Source organism: Rhipicephalus sanguineus, chromosome 6, assembly GCF_013339695.2.
Source record: "Rhipicephalus sanguineus isolate Rsan-2018 chromosome 6, BIME_Rsan_1.4, whole genome shotgun sequence".
NCBI classification, from domain to species: Eukaryota; Metazoa; Arthropoda; class Arachnida; order Ixodida; family Ixodidae; genus Rhipicephalus; species Rhipicephalus sanguineus.
The window spans coordinates 151507724-151528000 of NC_051181.1; the positions used below are offsets into that span (position 1 = coordinate 151507724).

Genomic DNA, 20277 nt, shown 5'->3' on the forward strand with positions numbered 1-20277 from the left:
GTGGGATACAAAACGTGGAAACGGACGCTCATAATAGCATTTACCCAATGATCAACTCAAGGTGAAATGTCAATGGGAGGAACGTTCTTGAATAGGGGGGTCGGTGTTCCGAGCACAGCATCGAAGAGGGACATATTCATTCCGCGGACACCAACTGTCTTGCGTAAAAGCACACAGCCATGAGCAATCAGAGACTCGAGGTGTTCTTCTGAATAGCTTAACCGAGCGCAATGCTCTTCGTCTTGGTTAATCTTACGGGAACCGGTTGTACTCGGCACAATGCGTGAGGGTTCAGAAGCAGGCGACAAGGCGAAACAGGTCTTGAATCTTTTAACAAGTTATCTCAAATGCGGTTCGAATTCTATGAAGGAAATGCTTTGAAGGTTACGACATGGACTTCATGAAATATTTTGCCTGACGTCCTAACAGATGCGAATGTATAGACGTGGTTGCAGGCACGTAGGCAAGGGGGGGGGGGGCCGGGGGGCCCGGGCCCCCCCCGAAAATCGTCCAGCCTTCTATATTCCCGGGCAACTTTTTTTTTCTTTTTGCCATGGAAAGACTTTCTTTCGAACAATTAGGCCTTGGGCCCCCCCCGAAAAAAAATCCTGGCTACGTGCCTGCGTGGTTGATTATTGCTAAGAAGCATCCATACGGCTCCCGAGTCTGTCTGTATTTATACCATACTAGCTCTTCAGAGAGTGAGAAAACGTCTGCAGTCCGCAGCGCTTGTACAGTGCTTATGACGCTCGGCTGCTGACCAGAAGGTCGCGGGTTCGATCCCGGCTTCGGCGGTGGAATTTCGATGGGGGCGAAGTGCTAGAGGCCCGCGTACTGTTCAATGTCAGTGCACGTTAAAGAACACCAGATCGTCAAAATTTCCGGAGCCCTAAACAAAGGGGTGCCTCATAATCATGTGGTGCTTTCGGCACGTAAAACCCCACATATTAATTAAAAAGACGTCTGCGGGTGCGCGTGTATGTTTTTCGGCATTGTAAACTATGCTTTTATCGACCAGCCTTCACGTTGACGCTGACAACTGTTTCTACCAATGCTTCGACCGCTCCCATCAACTCATCTTTATGCCCGTTTGTTTTGTGATGACCATGGAAATATTTTTTTTTCGCTTCTTGACCGAGGTTGACAGGTTGCCATTCGGGCCCCCTGGTGACGGCGGTGATCGGCTCTAGGTTAGTAATCGCACGATGACCAGCTACTATACCCCCACCTCCCCCGTGCTTTCACAATGGAACAGCTCCACCGCTGTCCCATTGTGAAAGTTCCTTCGCCAGGAAAGCCAAGGCCCATCGTCAGGCCGCCCGCTGTGCACCACACCAGCTCACTACCCCCCTCCCTCTTTTTTTATATATCTCTCTCTCTTCCACTCGTTCATACACACACGCACAACCAACGAACTAGCTATTGAATGCTCCTGCCACTGTTGTTGTAGTGTCAGGAAGGGCAGCAGGAGCCAGCATGCAGTCAGAATACAGCGCGCAGGCTGCGAGCGGGCCCGACATTTATGTCGAGTCCTTTTTTCTGCGCATGTTCCTCGGCGCTCCGTTTTATTTCCCCCCCTGTTTTTTTTCTTTTTGTGTATTTGCTTCTTCCCCCACTCTTCTTCCCTCGACGGCTCCGAGCGGTCGGCCTAGTTTCATTTCGAGAGACGACGACGACTGCTTTGGTCGGCCGCGTGGGGCGGAAAACGCAATCCGCTGAGCGAGCGAGCAGTGTGTGTGTGTGTGTGTGCGTGTGAGCCTGCCTCATTCGGGCGGCGCTGGCCGCGATGGCGCCCGCCGCTGCGCGATGAGGCCAGCAGGCCGGCCCTGACAGGCGCCAGAGGCCCGTGTGGCGCGCTGTGTTCAACAGGGACAGGTCGAGGCAACAGACCCGTTGTGTTGTGTGAACTGCGCGTTCCTGTAAAAAAAAAAAAAAAAAAAAAAAAAAAAAAAAAAAAAAAAAAAAAGAGAGAAAGAAACGACTGGCTAGGAACTCAGACTTGACTTCAGCAAATTTCGTTACTAGGCTAGTTGGTTCATAAATATCAAATACTGGATAGCGCGGATTCGATACAGAGCATAGAAAGAACACTGATGCACAGGACAAGCTCTCGTCCTGTGCATCAGTATCCTTTCTCTGTTCTGTGTTGAATCGGTGCTATCCAGTATTTTAGACTCGAGTTCGGGTACTCACTAGGCATTTAAGAAGGCACTAGGCACTTAAGTAGCCCTCGCTTTTAGGTATAGCACGGAAAATTCATTACTAAGCTTTACACACCATAAATATATAGGTGCATCCGACATACTTCTTGACATTAAGCGAAAAAAAAAAAAAAGTGGATTTACGTGGGTCACGCAATGAGTAGGGTAAATAACCGATGCTCAATGAGAACGATGGAAGAGATACCGGGGGATGATGACGCAGCCGAGGCCGGTAAGGGGTTAGATGGGGGTATGAAATTAAGAAGTTCGCAGGAATGAAATCAATACGTTGGTTTATGAGTTTAACGTTCCAATACGACTCGGACCACCTGAGGTTTCTTTGCTTGCACTGAAATCTCGCAGTACGCGGACCTCGAGCGTTTCGCCTCCATCAAAATGCGACCTCCGCGGCCGGGATCGAAACCGAGTCCTCTCTGGTCAGCAGCCGAGCTCCGTAACTACAGCGCCACGTAGGCGGCTCTGAAATGGAACCAACTGGCGCAAGACAGAGAGAATTGGAGATTATCCTTAAAGGCCTTCTCCCTGAAGTGGACGTAAAACAGGCTGCTGCTGATGATGATGATGACGATGGCGATTATTTATGTCGGTGATGATGACATATAGGTCCAATAAAGAGCGTGCTACCACTAACCATCATCCCGATATGAAGGGGATGCCTACCATCAACCCACCCGGCATATTGTGTCAGCCGAATTCCAATTTTCGGGTTCGGTGACAATCTGCGGTATATCGCGATCGACCATTGTGTGATAGGGAGGCATTTTATCAATGGATTGCAACGCATACGTTGGGTATACTCGCTCGCAACCTGGTCGTCGCGTGAAGGCTGTTGCAAGCCTCTCGCTGATGTAGGTAATACTCAGGCTTCGTGAATTGAAAGCCCGTTCGATGTTTATCGAGGCAAATGCGTACATCACGGCTGGATGCGGTCGTTATCAACGGACGACCCTTCCGTAATCGCTATGTTCATTATTAGCACTGAAACAAATAATCCGCTTCGGCTGTGTTAGCACCATTGGAAGGCAGCGCTATTTATTATTATTATTATTATTATTATTATTATTATTATTATTATTATTATTATTATTATTATTATTCGCTAATTACGGTGTCCATAAACAGGCTGCTATGCCGTTGATAGCGCGTTAACAGCACCACAATTGTTACAGACGTTAGCAGACTACTGATGACGTGAAAGCCTTGTGTGTGGAGTTTAGTGTCGCGGATTTTTTTTAATGGATTTATCAGCCGAAAGTTTTTCGACTAAGTTTCCCGTCAACGGGTCGTTTAAAATTTTCTTTAGATAAATTCTGGGGTTTCAGTTGCCAAAACTAAGATACTGTTGTGGAGGCAAGTCGTAGTGGAGGACACTGGATTAAATTTGACCGCTTGCGTTCTTGCTAGGGGTGTGCGAATAGTGAAATTTAGAACCAAATCGAATAGTGACGACACCGAATCGAATACGAATACAAATCGAATACAGTTCGAATAGTTTTCGAGTAATAAGACAACCATTTTCAATGCAGCCCTAGGCTGGTAAGGTAACAATGTTTAAAACAGACCAAGAATTCCACATTTCATTTGAAACAAATATTAACAAGCTTTAACTAAGGAACATTACGATTACTTTTAACGTCAAAAAATACTACAGTTACATAAACAGAGGCAAGCTCGTTTACCGCAGCAACGAAAGCCTTTGATATATTTTGTTACTGCCGGTTGAAATATATAGCAGTGAATAGTCAAGGTGGTTCTTTGTCAACAGCTTCTAAATAAATCTGCTACATAAATATTAACCACGTTTCATGTGTTAACGTTATCATGAATGTCATGGTAGTGCATTGATGCCATGTCATATCATGTATTGGATTGATGACACGGTCGCCTAGGTGAAGCTGGAGTTTTAAGCAAAAACACCTTCATTCTGTGATCAATATTGCGACGATAGTCCCGTAACTACACAGCTGCATGCATCTGATTAATTCGGGGATGAAAACAAAAAAATTTACCCCTCACTGTTCAAGCGTCTCGTTCATTCGAGCATTTTTTCGTCGTTGCAGATAATTCGAAAAATATTCGAAAAAATATTCGGTATTTCAAACATACACTATATAGAACGCTATTCGATTCGTTATTCGAAATTTTCGAATATTCGCACGCCCTTTGTTTTTACATTACGCTCTCATCGATATACGGCCGCGTGGCCGGGAATCGAACCCGCGTCCTCGAGCTTAGCACGTGCAACGTCATGGCCACTAAGCCTACGCGGCGGCTAGAGGGTACCTCAACAGCGCTTCTGCCTGAATTCCAGTACTCGGGGCTGTTCGAATAATGCATGTCAAAGCGACCACCGTTGACGTTCAGCTAATATAAAAAGGTTCTGGAATGTTGTTTACGCGAAGGGAATCATCTGCGCAGTAGTTAATTGAGCGTGGCGAATCCGGAACAGTGTTTTTGACAGGTTTTATAACTTTCTTTTGTTCCTACGCTTGTTTTTCAGCTGCAGCTTCTGAAACAATAGCAAAAAAAAAAATGAGTAAAGAAAAAGCGAAGCGCAGCTCTGGAAGTTTCCGTGATGCGGTCGTATCTGCGCTAAAAAGAGAAGGAAAAAAGGAAGAAAAATGCTTTGAAGAGCACGAGAGCGTAAACACAAGCGTTTGAACTTTCCCCACCAAAAAGTTTGGTTTCAGTCTGCTTTGAATAATAAACTGTATGGGAAGGGCTTTTCGAATCTGACATTTCTAACCTCGCTAATATGGCACACTCCGTACCTGCGTATTCTTAAGAACCTTTTGTTGGACGAGTTGGTGAACACTTGATGACATCTTGATTTTAGCGCGAGAGTTCGTCTTTTTTAGCGCTAAAATCAAGATATCGTCCGTTCCTGCGTTTCGTGGTTAAAAGGCACACGTTTATTCACGAGAATAACGGTTCTAGTAAAATTGCCAATTGTATTTGTGCTGCATCGCGAGGCGTTTCCTTGTTGCTTACAAATTTCTAGGACTTTGCCAGGCTTCGGATGCGCATCCTAATGGTGCACTGCCCGACTAACTGCTCTGATGCGCTTGTACGTCTCCGCGTAATTTTTAAAGAGCTCTCTCGCTCGCCATAATGCGAGAGATTCACTTCCAACCATTGAAGTTTGCACGACTTTCCTAAACGAAAGATATAAAGCACGGGTACCTTGCTGGGCCGTTGGCGTTTACTGCGTCAGTAAGCTGTGCTTACGGGATGTACGCAGGAAGTGCGCTCGGAGAGGTGTATGAATCCGCCAATTAAACGTTGAAGTGACTTCGTATCTGCGGCGGCTTTTATCTATACTTGGGCGAGCTCTTCGTGCGGTGTAAACATGGGTGGAGGAGCTTACGCTGCGTGGAATCGCGTGTTGCTTTTTGTACAGTCGTGAACAATACGACAGTGAACAGCGACTTCGTGTTTCATAGACGATTGCTTGTAATGAACAGATACGAATGTGACGTATTGAATTGCCGAGATACTTTTCCGCTTGACCGAAAGTCGTACGTGTTATGAACACTTTTGCCAAAACCTTGCAAATTCAGTTTCGACGCTGTGACCTTTAAAAGGTGGTTTCAGTGTTCCCTCTCACATTGCTCACGACCACACACTTGTGCTTTTCAGTGAACAACGCACTATCTATGCACCTTTCCAACAGTGAGGCTGCCTGGGTGCCGCGACAGTAATCTCAGGGCTGTTGTAAATATGCATGACTCCTCAAAAATGCACTGCCGACGCAGCGGCGTCAGCCTTCGTACCCCTGGGCAACAGTCCAAAGGAAAGGTGCTTCTCCGGAATGCAGAATCCCTGGAAACCGTTCGATATGTAATACATAAACGCGTCACTCCGCTAGTTTCGTTTAACGCGCTCAAACATGCACCGTCATCTTCTTCTATGCTGCAATTTCTTCATTGCGACTTTAATGTGAGAACGTGACGCCGGTGACGCTACGTCGGGTTACAAAACGCCCTTCCTATTCCCCTCTTTCGTATGCGACGCTCTACTTTTTTGGTCGCGAAAGCAGGCTACGCGAAAGTGCGTCACACTCAACTTTTATGGCGTCATTTGCTACGTATGGTTTCATGGATGCAGCAGAAGAGCACCCTAGCGGCGCCTGCACGTCGTCATTGGAAAGCAGATAAGGCGAGGGTGTAATCACAGGTATAGGTCGTTGCACTAGCTAAAACAGGTGGCACAAGGGTTAGACTGCTGTAGTCGCATTAACACCGGGCTAGCTCACCTTGGCTATAGTCGACAATACGTGCCCACCCCGTGTTGACGGGAGTGGTGCGACGTTAAATATAATCACGCCAACTCTGTGGAGAACGGCTTGAAAGTGTTCCCCACGCTTCAACTGCAACACTTGCTGCAGTAGTCCTTGGAGGGCAGAATTAGGAGAAACCAGTTTTGCGGAGTGCACAGCAGAAGCATTTGACTCATCAGTTTCAGAGACCGTGGAGGTAGATGCTTGGGTTGTTTCTAGCAACCTTCCTACGTTTACATACGAGGTCGCTACTATGGCCTCCTTACTCGATCCTTCAATTTTGTATACACTTCAGAAGAAACAATAGAACAAACGCTCAGGCTAACTGCACCTTGCAGTTCGAAGTCAACCTGAGCTATGCTTACCTCTGTCTAGTATGTTATCCATTTTCGTTGTGTCCCTTATCGATATCCTCAAGGCTTCTGATTCGTATATCCGTAGTAATGTATCCTCTAGCGACGAGCGAAGCTCGGGATGTCTTCTGAGCATATATCCACAGTTGTGTGACGGGAATGGTTTGAAGCCAACACTTGAGTTTTCACCACTTTGGACGTCAAAATAAATAGAAGGGGATGAAATAACTCGGTAAAGGATCAGGGGGTGTTGAGTTGTGAGCCAGTCTTTGAAATGTCCAGTACATTTTCTCTGAGCGGCCGAGCGCAGCCCATCGAAAGGAGAACAGCCGCACGTTTTCAATGCATCCACGAGATTTATTTACTGTACAAAAAAATCTCCTATAGTTGTACGACTGTACATTTACATAATGCCTTTATACAACTTTCCTTTTTACAAGACAGAGAGAAAAAAAAAAGAAAAAATGAATCTTTACAAGACAAACTGGCAAAATGCAGTTTCAGTCATACGAGGGTTGACGACGACGACGCACGATGTGTTTGTGGTTGATGAGCATGTAAATAATGCGCGATTTAAAAAATAAAAACAACAATGTGTTTCGAGAACTCTCTCATCAATCACGTTTTGTTTTAAAGACGACATATTCTTATCACTTTCGCTCATTTACACAATTGTTAAAATGTTTGTTTTATCTGGAAAGAAAGAAAAAAGAGAAATTGTACAGAAGATTCACAGGGCAAGGTGCGACGGGTAAAACAAAACAGCCAATTTTCTTTTTTTTCTTAGACTGGTCATCATGCAAGAGTAGAATGGATCACCGGAGACAGGTATGGCAACAAGACCATTTCAGGAGTTCAGAATGACAGCACAAGGTACGGGGATCCAGCAACAGAAAATACAACAGATGGTTTCTTTACAAGACGAGATGTAGAATAAAAGCACGATTGCAACACACATTTTTGTTTTCACAAGGTTGGGTACAGTCGTTGCCTTCTAATCGAGTGTGCAAATGAAAGGGGCCGTAGAATTAAGAAAACACAACAGTACATTGTCCGATCCAGAGAATCCACTAATGCATTTTGCCAATTCTTTACGGAGCCTTCCAATTGGTGGAACGACTGGTGCAGAACTGCAACGACTGAACCCAACTGCGAAGAATTACACACCGACATTCTTATAATCACCGGCAAATATCCAATTTTGGATTAGCACAGCCAGGCACAGGAGGCCAGAAAATAGTAACAGTAGAGGAAAACTATACATAAGTAATAGCTAGGCAGGGCAGTAATACTTTGGCGAGTCATTGAACACGCCGTTGCAGCAGCAAAAAACACTCGAGAGAAAGCAAAAAAAAATTCAGTGACCAGTTTACAAAACCGAGTTGTATACTTGATTTTTGCACGGGGTGTGAACAAAACAGAATGCAGTAGGTTTGAATGTGTCATTTTGCTTTCATTAACTGCGGTGAGACGACAAAAGACGACGTAATAATGACGGCTGTAGCGGCAGCGATCACAGTGGTTGGTAAGAGTAACTAGCAGTGGTGTCGGCGAATAGTTACTCGTGGGGGCGGGGGAGACAATCGACAAAAGGGGAAAAAAAAAATTGAGGCCGTTAAAAATAATAACAGAAAAAAAAAACGTTATTACAGTGACAAATGCAGAAAATTCTCTCGCCCACCCCAATTTATGACAAAATTAGCAGCGCAATAATGAGTTTTACCAAATTGAAAACAATCGAGGATCTTCCAATTCACCGGAGGGACTTAGTCTTGTTTTTTTAAACGCCCGTAGGGGTTTGTCTTTACTCTGGCAGCGGCCGCAAAAATTAAAAAGTCGGTTACAAAAGGGACCTTCGAAAGAGCTTGACTGACCGGCTAGGCTTGTGTATAATTACAAATTTTGACTTGTGTTTTTCGAAAACACCTCGCCCGACTTGGCCCTACGCAGTGTATGTTACTTTGCTTATCGACGCTACTTTCAATTCCCTGTAGTATTTACGTTCGTCAAAGCTGCTCTTGCCGATGCGTCGCTAAGATGTACACTCGTTTAAAAGTTTGTTTTTCTTCCTTTCGCGCACTCTCTTCATTGATGTATGTTTTTTTTTCTTCTCCGAAGAAAAAAAAGATGGGCATTTTCGGGGGCGGCAATGGTCCCTGAAAAAACTTGTACTTTCAGGTTGTGTACACACAAACACACAAAAAACGTGATTGCTCTGACTTTGAGAGAGAGAGACGTAGTGGTATACACATTCCAAACAGCATCAGTCTGTCGTTGCCTTTCAAACACGTCACTTTTGCCCCTGACTCTCCAGAAAAACTCTTTGTATGGGGGTGTGTATTTTTTGTTGGCATTTCACTTCGTTTTTTTGTACAATCGCCTACACGAGTTTGTGTTTTTTCCTTTTTAAAAACATCCCTCGCCGCTACGCAAGTTTTGTTTTTTTGACCTTCACTCGTGTAGTAGTGGCTGGCATTTTTACTATTATACACACATATACATAATTATACATATATAAAAAAACCGGGGGGAGAGAAGGAGAGGAAGAGCACTTCTTTTTCATCACGCGTTCACTTAAATAAACTAAAAAAAACACACTGGGTGGTGGACATGTTGACATGACCGAAGTTAATAAAAAATCGCGTCGCTGTAGTTGGTGCCTCTTTCATCAGTCAAGTCTTTTTTTTTTTTTTTTTTTTTACTCCGGTGAAGCACGCATCAACTACGACGACGAGGTTCCTATTACGGTAAACAAGTCTCGAAAAAAAAATTTCAAAGAGGGGCCTTCTTCTAAAACAAAAAAGTTTGTGTTTGCTTTTTTAACGAGATCACATTGTACCATACCTCCCAGCCCTTGTGGCCAAGCGAAGGAGGCGCCAGGTTGGGAGGCGGGCTGAACCACCACTGCGCAATGCACCGCCGTCCCGTCACCGTGGTGTCGACGTTGTTGGAAGGTGACGACGGGGGTGCACTCGAACCGATCCCGAAGACGATCGCCCTCGCAAAACAGCCGGGCTTCTTCGGTTCCCGGCTACCGCAGCAGGTCGGCAACGGCGCTGGTTTTGCACACGGATCCGTGTGAGGTACGCGAAGTCGTCGCAAGAAGACGAAGAAAACAAGAAAGCCGCCGGCAGTCTCGCACTGAACGACGAACACGGCACGTTTTTAAAGTAAAGCACTACGCAGGTAGCGACCGCACCGGTGCGCTCCACAACGCCCGCAGTCGCTGCCCGGCGATAGCGACGCTGCGGAGGTAAATCGAGGCACCCGGCGGCTTTCTCGCTTAGAACACAACTTCGCGCACATACACGACGAGTCCGTAGTAGTTGCCGACTCAGCAAGGGTGACTGGGAGCCGAGGAAAGCCGACCGGTCTATCACACAAGGAGGCGGCGTCATCAACCATCGGATATGCGCGGAGTGGCGGCGTCGGCGCGGCTGCAACGCAGCCCACCGCGGCCCCCAACCCTCAAACGCACTGAAGCGCGAACATTTTGGCAGTCTGTCTCTTGTCACACACTTAGGAGAGATATAAGCGCTCTTTTAGCTCGACACGTACGTGGCCATCGGCTCGAAGTTGATGTTCCGCGGGTCGGCGTCCCACGAACCCTTGCAGCCCGCGGGCCTCGCCGCGATACGCTCGTAGCCCGAGTAGTGATGGTGGTGGTGGTGGTTGTTGTTCAGGTGATTGTTGTGCTGGTGGTGGTAGGAGAGCGCGCCCTGCGGCGAGTTGGTGAGCAACGAGTAGTGGTTGTTGTTGTTGCTGCTGCCACCATTAACGTGGCTGCTCACGCTACTGCTGCTGCTGCTGCTGCTGCTGCTGCTCGACGCGTGGAGGTGCCCGCCATCGTAGAGCACGCAGATGGATCCGTTCTCGCCGATGCGGTACGACACCTCGAGCGGGTCCACCCAGAGCGTCAGCTCGTTGGGCAGGAGCTCGCGCAGACTAGCTTCTTGCAGACCGCAAGCGCGGCCCGCCTTGGCCAGGATCGGGTCCATCTTGTGGTTGATTCGGATGCAGCGGTAGCCGGAGCCCTTAGACGGCTTCTCGGGAAACCAATGGTGCTGGTAGTGGTGCCGCAACAAGTCCTCTAAGGTTCCTCGGAACACGTCGAGCAGTCGGGAATCCAGGTTCCGACCGAGCCGAAGAATATTCATGAGGAATTCGGACGCACTTCGGATCTCCAGTCTCATGATGAGCTTCGAGTCCAGCAGTGGCCAAGCCAACAGCGAGGGTGGGAGCACACTTTGACCGGTAACCGAGCACGAGCCACTTTGATTCCACCCACGGATTCGGCCCGGGGCAAGCGACTCGCTTGGGCTTGTCGCAGGTAGGCCTAGTGCTGACTATCCAATATGGCGATCGCTGCGGCGCAGGGATCCAGCTGACGACGCTCACTACGGAGATCACAGGGAGACGACGACTCACCAGTCGCAAACAATCACACAACAGCCACAACGATGACTCGGGGGGTGCACACAGATACACTTGGACGGTTCCGACTGAGGTGTACGGCTAATGTATATATATAGTTTCACTTATTTTTTGGCAGGTGGGTTACAACGCGAAAAGACGGCAGAGCCGCCACCTTTGGTGTCCTTTTCAAGGCGTACGACTGAACGCCGCTCTCCGTGCGCCTCGTATATATGCGGCCGGCATCGCCAAACCCTCCTCGCCGGCGACGTCATTGATGACGTAGAACTCTGGCCAATCGGATGCTCGCGCTTTCGAAAAAACAACCAGTCCGTCAACGGGATTGGCTGCTCTCTCCGGAAGTCGACGTCAGGGCCGGTGGGGCGACGCGAGAAACGCGTCCTGTGGAGAGAAAGGCCTTTGTCGTCTGCTCCCTTCCGTAGCAGACGCTCGCCCGCTCCACCGCTGCCACCGACGCTCCCTATGCGGAATCTTACGAAGCTGTTTTCGCCCGGAGTTCTGAAGTAAGCCGGTCCTGCACCGACGTTATTTTCTCGTGGATCCACGCTAACTCGTATTCTTTATGACTGTTTTAATAAATGCTTAAATCGAGTCACTGTCGTTATTGTTCTTTAACGCCCCTATGGACGTAGAGCCGGTTTCCTAGCTGCCTACGTGGACGCGGCTTGTTTACAACTATGTTCCTAATAGCACGGCCGGTCTTTCCTCTCTCGCGTAGTTAAATAGCTAACAGAGTTACTTTACGAAGAACGTGAAACACTGTGGTTATAGTTTATTTACCTCTGCTTGCTCGCACACAGAAATATTTCCTGATCGGCCGTTGTTGCTAGGGCAGAGCCGCCATATTGGACGCTCGACGAGAGGCCAGCGACGGCCATCTGGTGCTCCAGCTGTTTTGCATTTGGCACGTATTAGCCCTATAAGTCACTGAAACATTGCACGAATAGAGCGTGTTTAGGATTACTCGCATGTTCAGTTAATGAAAGCAGTCGTTACGATACTAAATATGGGGCGTCTAGGCCTAAGGGGGGAAGGGAGAGGGGGATGTGGCTTGGGCGTCGGTCCCTTTGTTTACATCGTCGAAGGGTCTCATCCGACAACTTGCGTTCATTCCACGTCGTGATTTTGATAACCACGCAAGCTGACGCCATGAGCCAAGGTGACCGCAATGACTCGACAAGTTTACGAAGACGTGACTAGGCAGAATTTGCGAGTGACCTTGATTTAGCACCGACCTGGACCTCTCAGCTGTGCGTACGTGAGGCTGCTCGCGTTCTTTGTTAGGATGGCGTCCCTACGCCTTTTGTTACTTCTTGGTTGCTGTTGCTGTTTTTCGGCGTCGTAAGCACAACACGCATCTTACAAAACAGTCGTCTCTCTTAATTAAAAAGAAAGTTATTTACAAGAGAACCCGCATTGCGGATGACTTAGCTCTCTAGTGTTTCATGAAGGCAGGAACAAGTTTTCAGTGACGCGATGTGTTTGTGAACTTTCTTGTTTGCTGAATCGTTCGCTTCGTGTTGTCTTTGTCGTTAGCTCGGTGACTGCGAGCGGTTGCTATATTTGTGGATCGCCGTTTTTCTTTTAGTTTAACAATGAAACACATCGCTCGTGAATCGTAAAAGTGGTATCGCTGATCGACCGGCTTACAGTTCTTTCTGAATACGCTTCTTTTTTTATTTGGAAGTCGAAAGTATAAATGTGCTGTTTTCGTAACGCATTACGTAAGCTTCTTAAAGCTTTTAAGGTTTTCTCCGATCAATACGAGCCCTCGCTCAAAAACTTCATTGGTATTAGTTCCTGACGCAGTTTAAAAGCTGTAATTTGACTACAAACAAACAAAAAGCGCCTGCACTGTTTAAAAATGCAGCGTTCCTCAGGTCTCCTTACTGTGAATGCAGAATACGAGCGCTCGTTTGTTATATTCCTTTATTTTTATATTCTTATATACTTACTTTTTTTTCTCAACAAGTCTTTCTTCGTACTGCGTTATCCTCGCAATGTAGTGGCAGTAGCAATTGCTAAGCGGTAGTTTTTTTTTTTTTTTTTAACTTTCTGAAGAATTGTCTCGTTTGCATGAACGTGAAAACAGATGACGACAACAGCTGATGGGGGTTCCTTGGCGCAATAATGGAGAACAGCTTTTACGTAGAAACTGGATCGTTTTTAAACAATGCTGAAAAACAAGATGAAGAAAATAAGGCGATGTTCACATACGAAGGTTTTGTTTTCTGGCTGCGTAGAGGGCACATCCTGCGCCCGTGGCTTTTAGCACGCAAGCTTTTCGCGTTAAAAAATGAAGAAAAAAGAACGCAGCTGTTTTAAGGACACGCACACGCTTCTGAGAAGTACGGTGTGGCCTTTTCAACATGAACATCTGTGAAAAAAAGTCATACTTTTTTTTTTTGAAAACTGTTGCACCATATGGCTTTTCTGGGTTACGCAGGCCCACACTGACGCCAATCCATATGAGACGTATATCCAATCCGAGACGAATTGATACAAGACGTATATCAGCCGGTGCGTTTGTCCTATGTCAGTTGTCCGTACGTATGTGCGATAACACGTATGTGAAGTTTCCTAGAAGGAGAATGTCAGTGTTAACAATTGGCGCTGAGAACTTTCTGCAGCTACAGGAACCATGTTCTCAGTACTACATCTTGTCTAAAATCTTCGTGCTTGTGGCTTGAAACGCCGGCGCGGCTCAGTGGGTACACCATCGCACGCGTATGCGAAGGTTGTGGGTTCGGTCCCCGCCGGCGGATGGTTGTTTCGTCGTCCACTCTATTTCAGTTTCCTTTATCTCATTATTTCATAACCTCACTTCATCAGGGTTTGCATAAACTCTGATGAAGGGAGGACCCCTCCTGAGACTATTGGCTATTAACATTAAATAAGCTGTTACTGTACCGTATATATATATATATATATATATATATATATATATATATATATATATATATATATATATATATATATATATATATATATATATATATATATATATATATATATATATATATGTATATATATATACACGGGAGAGAGAGATAGTGGCCGCGGCATGCATGTGTTATCCGGTACTTGTTTTCTAATAGGGGCGTGATTTTTCTATTATATGAATTATTTATCGAAGTGCCATTGTATGTAGCATTCTGAGTGGTCGACATGACTTCCTGCGAAGGTCTGGTTGGTCCAATGAGTCAGTATATTCGTGCACTGTTTATTCTCCCACGCGTGCCATCACGTGGACCTTCTAGAAGTTTCCATCCTATCCGTCTTATGCTTTGTGTTTTTGTTTATTTTATGTTTTCTCCGTAGCTCTAAGCCCGCTCGGCGCCAGTCGCAGCTGACTGTATTTCTCAACGGCATTTTGGAAAGCTGCTAGCTGCCCACTTGCGTTGTTCGCTCAAGCTGTTTTCTTTCGCTTTCTTTTTTCCTAATTGTTTTTCTTTCTTTGTCGCGGAGTCGTTCGAAAGGAACACGCTTTTAAAATGTCAGCGAATATATAGAACCTCCCCCCCCCCCCCCCCCCCGGCAGCAGCTGCAACGAAGAGTTTGTCCTCTGGATTCCACGCTAGTGACAAGGCGCCGGCTACGTCTGTTCAGAAAGAAAAAAATAAATGAATAATAAAGAGAAAAGGCCACATCGCAAGATATTACGGCTATTGTTCAACGGTGAAGCCTCCATCTTTTTTTAAAAGCGTTTCCTTACTTCCTTTTTATTCTTTCTCACCTTCTTTCTTTTTCCTGCCCCGCCACGGTGTTCTAGTGGTTATGGCGCTCGACTGCTGACCCGAAGGTCGCGGGATCGAATCCCGGCCGCGGCGGCTGCATTTTCGATGAAGGCGAAAATGTTTGAGGCCCATGTACTTAAATTTAGGTGCACGTTAAAGAACCCCAGGCGGTCGAAATTTCCGGAGCCCTCCACTACGGCGTCTCTCATAATCATATCGTGGTTTTGGGACCCCCAGATATTATTATTATCTTTCTTTTTCCGCATTTTTTTTCTTTTTTTAGTCTGAATTCAATCTTCCCGGCTGTGTAGGTGTAGTTATCGCACTTCGAATTCCTGAATTCCATACGTTAGTGAATCATTCTCCCGACAGTCATGTGACTGCATGTGCATCATTATACAACTGCTTGATGTGACCTCTCGTCAAAGCAAAAAAAAAAAAAATAGTTAGTGCGTTATTCCGGATTTGATGGGTTTACGGAAGAGCGATGCCTTCCGTGGCTGTGTTTGGGGGCTCTGAATACCTCTTGTGCGCCGAGACGTTGAAAGAAGCCAAAGTTAAGTTCAGGGGCCGTATTCCGAAATGATCACTTTCGGCTATTGGCCGCGAGATCGAGCGGAGTCGCCGCCTCGCGGCTACTGCCTGAAGTGCGCCGCTCCCTGCGTCGTCTGCTAGCCACGTCGTGTTTGCATGTGCTCGTACGCCCTGCACATTCTCAAAGGGCGGTTTGTTCTGTTATGTTAGCGCGAGTTTAACTGCTCGTACGTATACCTAACATGGTGTACAGAAGCGAATGGGCTTGCTCGGCTGCATGAGCATTGTAATAAGATCAGTGAGTGCAACTTTCGAGAGGGCTGTGTATTGGTGTCGTACCCTTCGTTCGCCAGAATCATTTCGGTGTTGGTGCCGCTTTCTGGTTCAAGCACACCCTAAAGTGCGCTTGGCATAGTCCCAAACACGAGGAACATTAAATAGTGCGTGAATGCAGCGTTTCAGCGACTCGGTGGTAAACAAAAACGAGGCTCATGCACTTTTCGCGTTGTTGTTAGGTGATATAACCGCGGTACTCCAGTTCATGATGAGCTTTAGTTGTGCTTAAGATGTCCTTTCATTGCACGTTCGTGGTCCTGCTACAGCGAAATATTTCTATCAGGTGAAGTCTGAGACTTTGGTACTCAAACTGTCCCTAGATAAAAGAAAAAAAAAAAACACAATGAAATGACACGGCAGTGATAAAACGGAGTTGCCGTGCGCAATTTCAACTTGGGGCGAAATTTATGCAGAATCACCCGTGTACTTAGATTAAGGTACGCTTTGAAGACCCAGATGTTCAAAATTAATCTCGACGGTGTGCCTTACATTTATGTCGTATAATTTCACGCAAAACCTCATCCTTTATTTTTACATTACATTCAGCGTTTGTGTGGAGTTGTTATAAATTGATGGAAGGCAGCGGACATTATTAGTTTTAAAAAAAAGAAGACACTTGTTCCATAATATAACTGGACCTTTGTTGCATCATTGTCGTGCACGTAATCAATCGATGAAAGCTCCGTGCTAAACTCTTACCTGCAGCGTATATATGCGTATTCGCGTGAACAGCGCTATTGAACTCATTGCACAGGAATATGGGCTGGTATACAAATGAACAAGAAGTACACACTTAAATAGTTCAATCGTGCTACTGCTGAGCGTAGTACACAAAACCCAAGCTAAACACGTACAGAGAAAACAACAAAAAAGTCATATAGTGCGTAAGCGCAGACTGTCATCCAGGGCGAGCATCCCTTTCATCGGCAGATTGCGCTTCTCTCACTAGTAATAGTAACGTTGGATGATCTTCGTGCATCGATTCAACAATGAAGAGCTTATATATTACCAGTAAGCTGCAATCAACGCATTTTATTCGCCGACAATCGGCTAAAACCGCTCACAACGAAGCGCCGCTGTGTGCATTTGTATACGCGCCTCCGACCGCCTCTCCACACTAATGCGGCGACGGGGCTGCCACCTATAGGTCGATCTCGCGGCCAATACAGTGTCGCTTTGCGTGACGTAAGTCTCGAGTGTCCAATGACTGAAGTTGCCCGCTTTTCAGCCAATCAGTCTTAAATACTGGTTAGCGCGAATTCTACATATGACAAAGAAAAAAACAGCGATGTGCTGTGTCGAATCCGCGCTATCCAGCATTCAAGATTATGAACTAACTAGACCAGCAACGAATTTTGTTCAGCCAGTCAGCGCGCACTGAAAGCGATATTTTGACGACATCCAGGAATGCGGGTCTCAGAACAGCTGAGCCAACAAAATTCGACGGCAGCGCCGCCATGTCTTCGCAATACGTCTTCGCGACGGCGCGCTCTGGAGCTTGTTCACGCGATTCCTCTAGATCCTTCCTGCAACTACAGAACCCATATTGCTAGGGGCTCGATGAATGCACGAACTATATCGTTCAGTTACTGCACAGATACTGCTACATCGCAGCCTAAACGTCAGCAATAAGACGCTACATATACTGACCATTGTCATCGCTGTAGGCTATCTATATAACAAACATACTGCATGAGGTTCAATTTCATTTCTACATATATCATATTGAAAGCGATATAGAGACAACAGGAAGGTTTGGACTTTGGGTAACCGGAAGGGCCTTTGCGTACCCAGAGCTCCACACCCATGAACCGGTTCTCGTTCTTTTCTAAACCAGTTCGGAATCCTTCGTATACCCGGCGCTTTCCGGTCCCCTTAGTTTGGGTCACCGAAATCTCAAACTCTATGGCATGAACGCAATGGTATCATTATTGTAATACTAGTTGTAAGGACACAACGAGGAGTCAGATTCTTCATTATGCAGTAGCAGGGCAGTATATTTTTTCATCGTACGCCCGCTACAAAGTTAATGTAGCGGCCTTAGAGGGTGTTTTTCATGCTCTCCCATCCCTTTCCCCTGTGCAGGGTAGCATACTGGTTTTTCTAAACCTGTTAACATCCCTGCTCGGCTCTCTCCTGTTTTCCTTCTTTCCTTCTGGATGACCGGTCGTTCCTGCTGAATGAAGCGGATACCGACTGCATAGTTATGTGTTATGAATAACGTCATGTGACCTGGAAGTGCCCCCCTTGCTAGGGAACACGCGTCACAATTTAAATGTCGCACGGAACGCGGCGTCGCGATAGCATTGCTGCCTAGTGTGTACTGCACGTTTGCTCGGGGTAATCGCGTCACGCCACCTGCGCTTGCAACGCAGCGGCGTCCTACGCCTTGGATAACATCTGCCTGCTGTGCAGCACAGTTCGGAGAACAGGTATAACGCTGGGGCATTACAGCAGTCGCCCCCATTGGGGTGAATTGTACGCGGCGAACGTGTAGATCGAGGTACACGTGTCATGTACATGTGTAGTTTACGGTGCTGCCACCCCCCCGCACCCTCCTCCACCATATACAACTCCTTTTCCGTAATAGAAGTGGGCTGGGGCAGTTGCGAGTTATTAGTATTTGGAGAATAGTTAGCGCTTTGTTTTATCAGGTGAGAACAATAAATTTTTCAAAACGATGTCTTTCTGGGCATATTACACACAATTTTCGTAACTGAGCACGATCACTATTTCTTTCTAATCGTAATTAGAATTGTATCTACTCTACAGACACTGGCGTAGCCAGGGTGGGGTTGGGTGGCTCACCTCCCCCCCCCCCCCCCCCGAAAAAAAATTCTGGCTAAGCGTTTGATTACTGGTCACATACACAAATTTTCCTTTTCTGTAAAGTTGAAATTATATTGGTTTTAACACTTCTTAAACCCATGCGGGCTCCAACTGGAGAGGTTTGATGGAAAGTACGCACTGATAACCACTTCGAGCGTAAACTAAGGAAAGTTATGAAGCGATATTTTCATCTTGTTTTTCAGCATTCTCTGTACAACCATCCAGATGTCATGGACCAAGACAGATTTGGATACGCTTTCTCGATATATTTGTCTCTAAGCAAGTTCTCTTCAGAACTTTATACAGTCTCCGAAAATTCAGAGACGGGCTCTATCCCATGGCTGCAGGGCAGTCGAACTCCCAATCTCGTACTAATCCGCAGCGGAGAGTGGGAAGATATCAAGTTCAATGAACACACACGCTGTAAACACGTGAAGAGGAACACTTACAGGAACATCGAATCAGAGTGTAGATGCGTAGTTAAAACGAATGTGCTGAAAACACGCTTGCTGCAGACGCACAATGGAATACGGGTTTCGAAATTCAAACATGTCTAATGTCTAATGCCGGAGAAAAAGAAAGGGTGGGGAGGGGAGGGACTAACTCACGATGTCATCAGCATTTAAAGGGCCGCTGTGATTTTGCGCTTTTAAAGGGTACTGACACGAAAATTTTCAGTTGCTCTTTTACGTAAAATGAAAGGTCAAGCCCTCAAGAGCCTAGAAACGGTAGTGCTAAGCGCGAGTGCACCCTGAAAAAGTAATTACAGTATGTTTTTAAAAGCCAGTTTCGGTTCTTACTGCACTCTGACGTCACAACACATTAAGAGCTTCTCGTCACGTGCTCGCACAATATATAGTGACGTTCCACGGCCGCTCCGCACAGTTGCTCCGTTGGTGACGCACAAGCGGCCATCTTGGAAGTTTTGGTACCTGACGTCAGCCAGACTATAGTGCCTAGAATATACTTCGTGAAGTCATCAGAATTGGTACTGTAGCCTGACGTCAAGCTAGTGTCGATGTCGGTAGGTGCGCCATGGAAAAATTGACTTTAATATCAAAATAATGTACCTTATCAGCATTTGCTGAGATTCACACTTGCTCAGAACCGTCTCTGCATACAGGTGTGGCAGAGTAAACTCGCCTTCGAAAAAATGTTGTCAGTACCCCTTTAACCTTTACCGTGTTGTTTGTCACACATGCCAGAAGCCTCTGTTGACGGCGCGCTTTGCATGGTGCGGTAGTCTTTCGTACTCATATCCACAGGCTTGCGCAGTGGAAAGCAATGGGGGGGTGGGGGGGGGGGTTGCTCTATTTTCTAAGAAGTCCGCCCCATACCTTTAATCGGTCGGAGCTGTGACGTCATCGTTCGAAGTGCTGCATTATGGTCATGCAGGTTTAACAGTTATAACTGCTTACTTTTCAAAACCCTTACAGCCTGAAAGCCGGGGACCAAAGGGAGGCCGTTGTGAGCAGCACATAATCGCTTCTTTCGGATTGACCAGTGAAGGGTGGTGGTGGCAGGGGGGGGGGGTTGCGTCCCTCCCTCTCCCC

The 20277-nt window shown here is 46.5% G+C and overlaps 1 protein-coding gene across 1 annotated transcript; it reads right to left on the bottom strand.

The window, feature by feature from the left end:
• Positions 1 to 7190: 7190 nt before the first annotated feature.
• On the bottom strand, positions 7191 to 11480 carry LOC119396797 (protein BTG2). Its single transcript, XM_037664128.2, has one exon. It carries the CDS (start codon positions 11045 to 11047, stop codon positions 10397 to 10399), a length of 651 nt encoding a protein of 216 aa, XP_037520056.1. The 5' UTR covers positions 11048 to 11480; the 3' UTR covers positions 7191 to 10396.
• Between the last annotated feature and the right edge of the window lie 8797 nt (positions 11481 to 20277).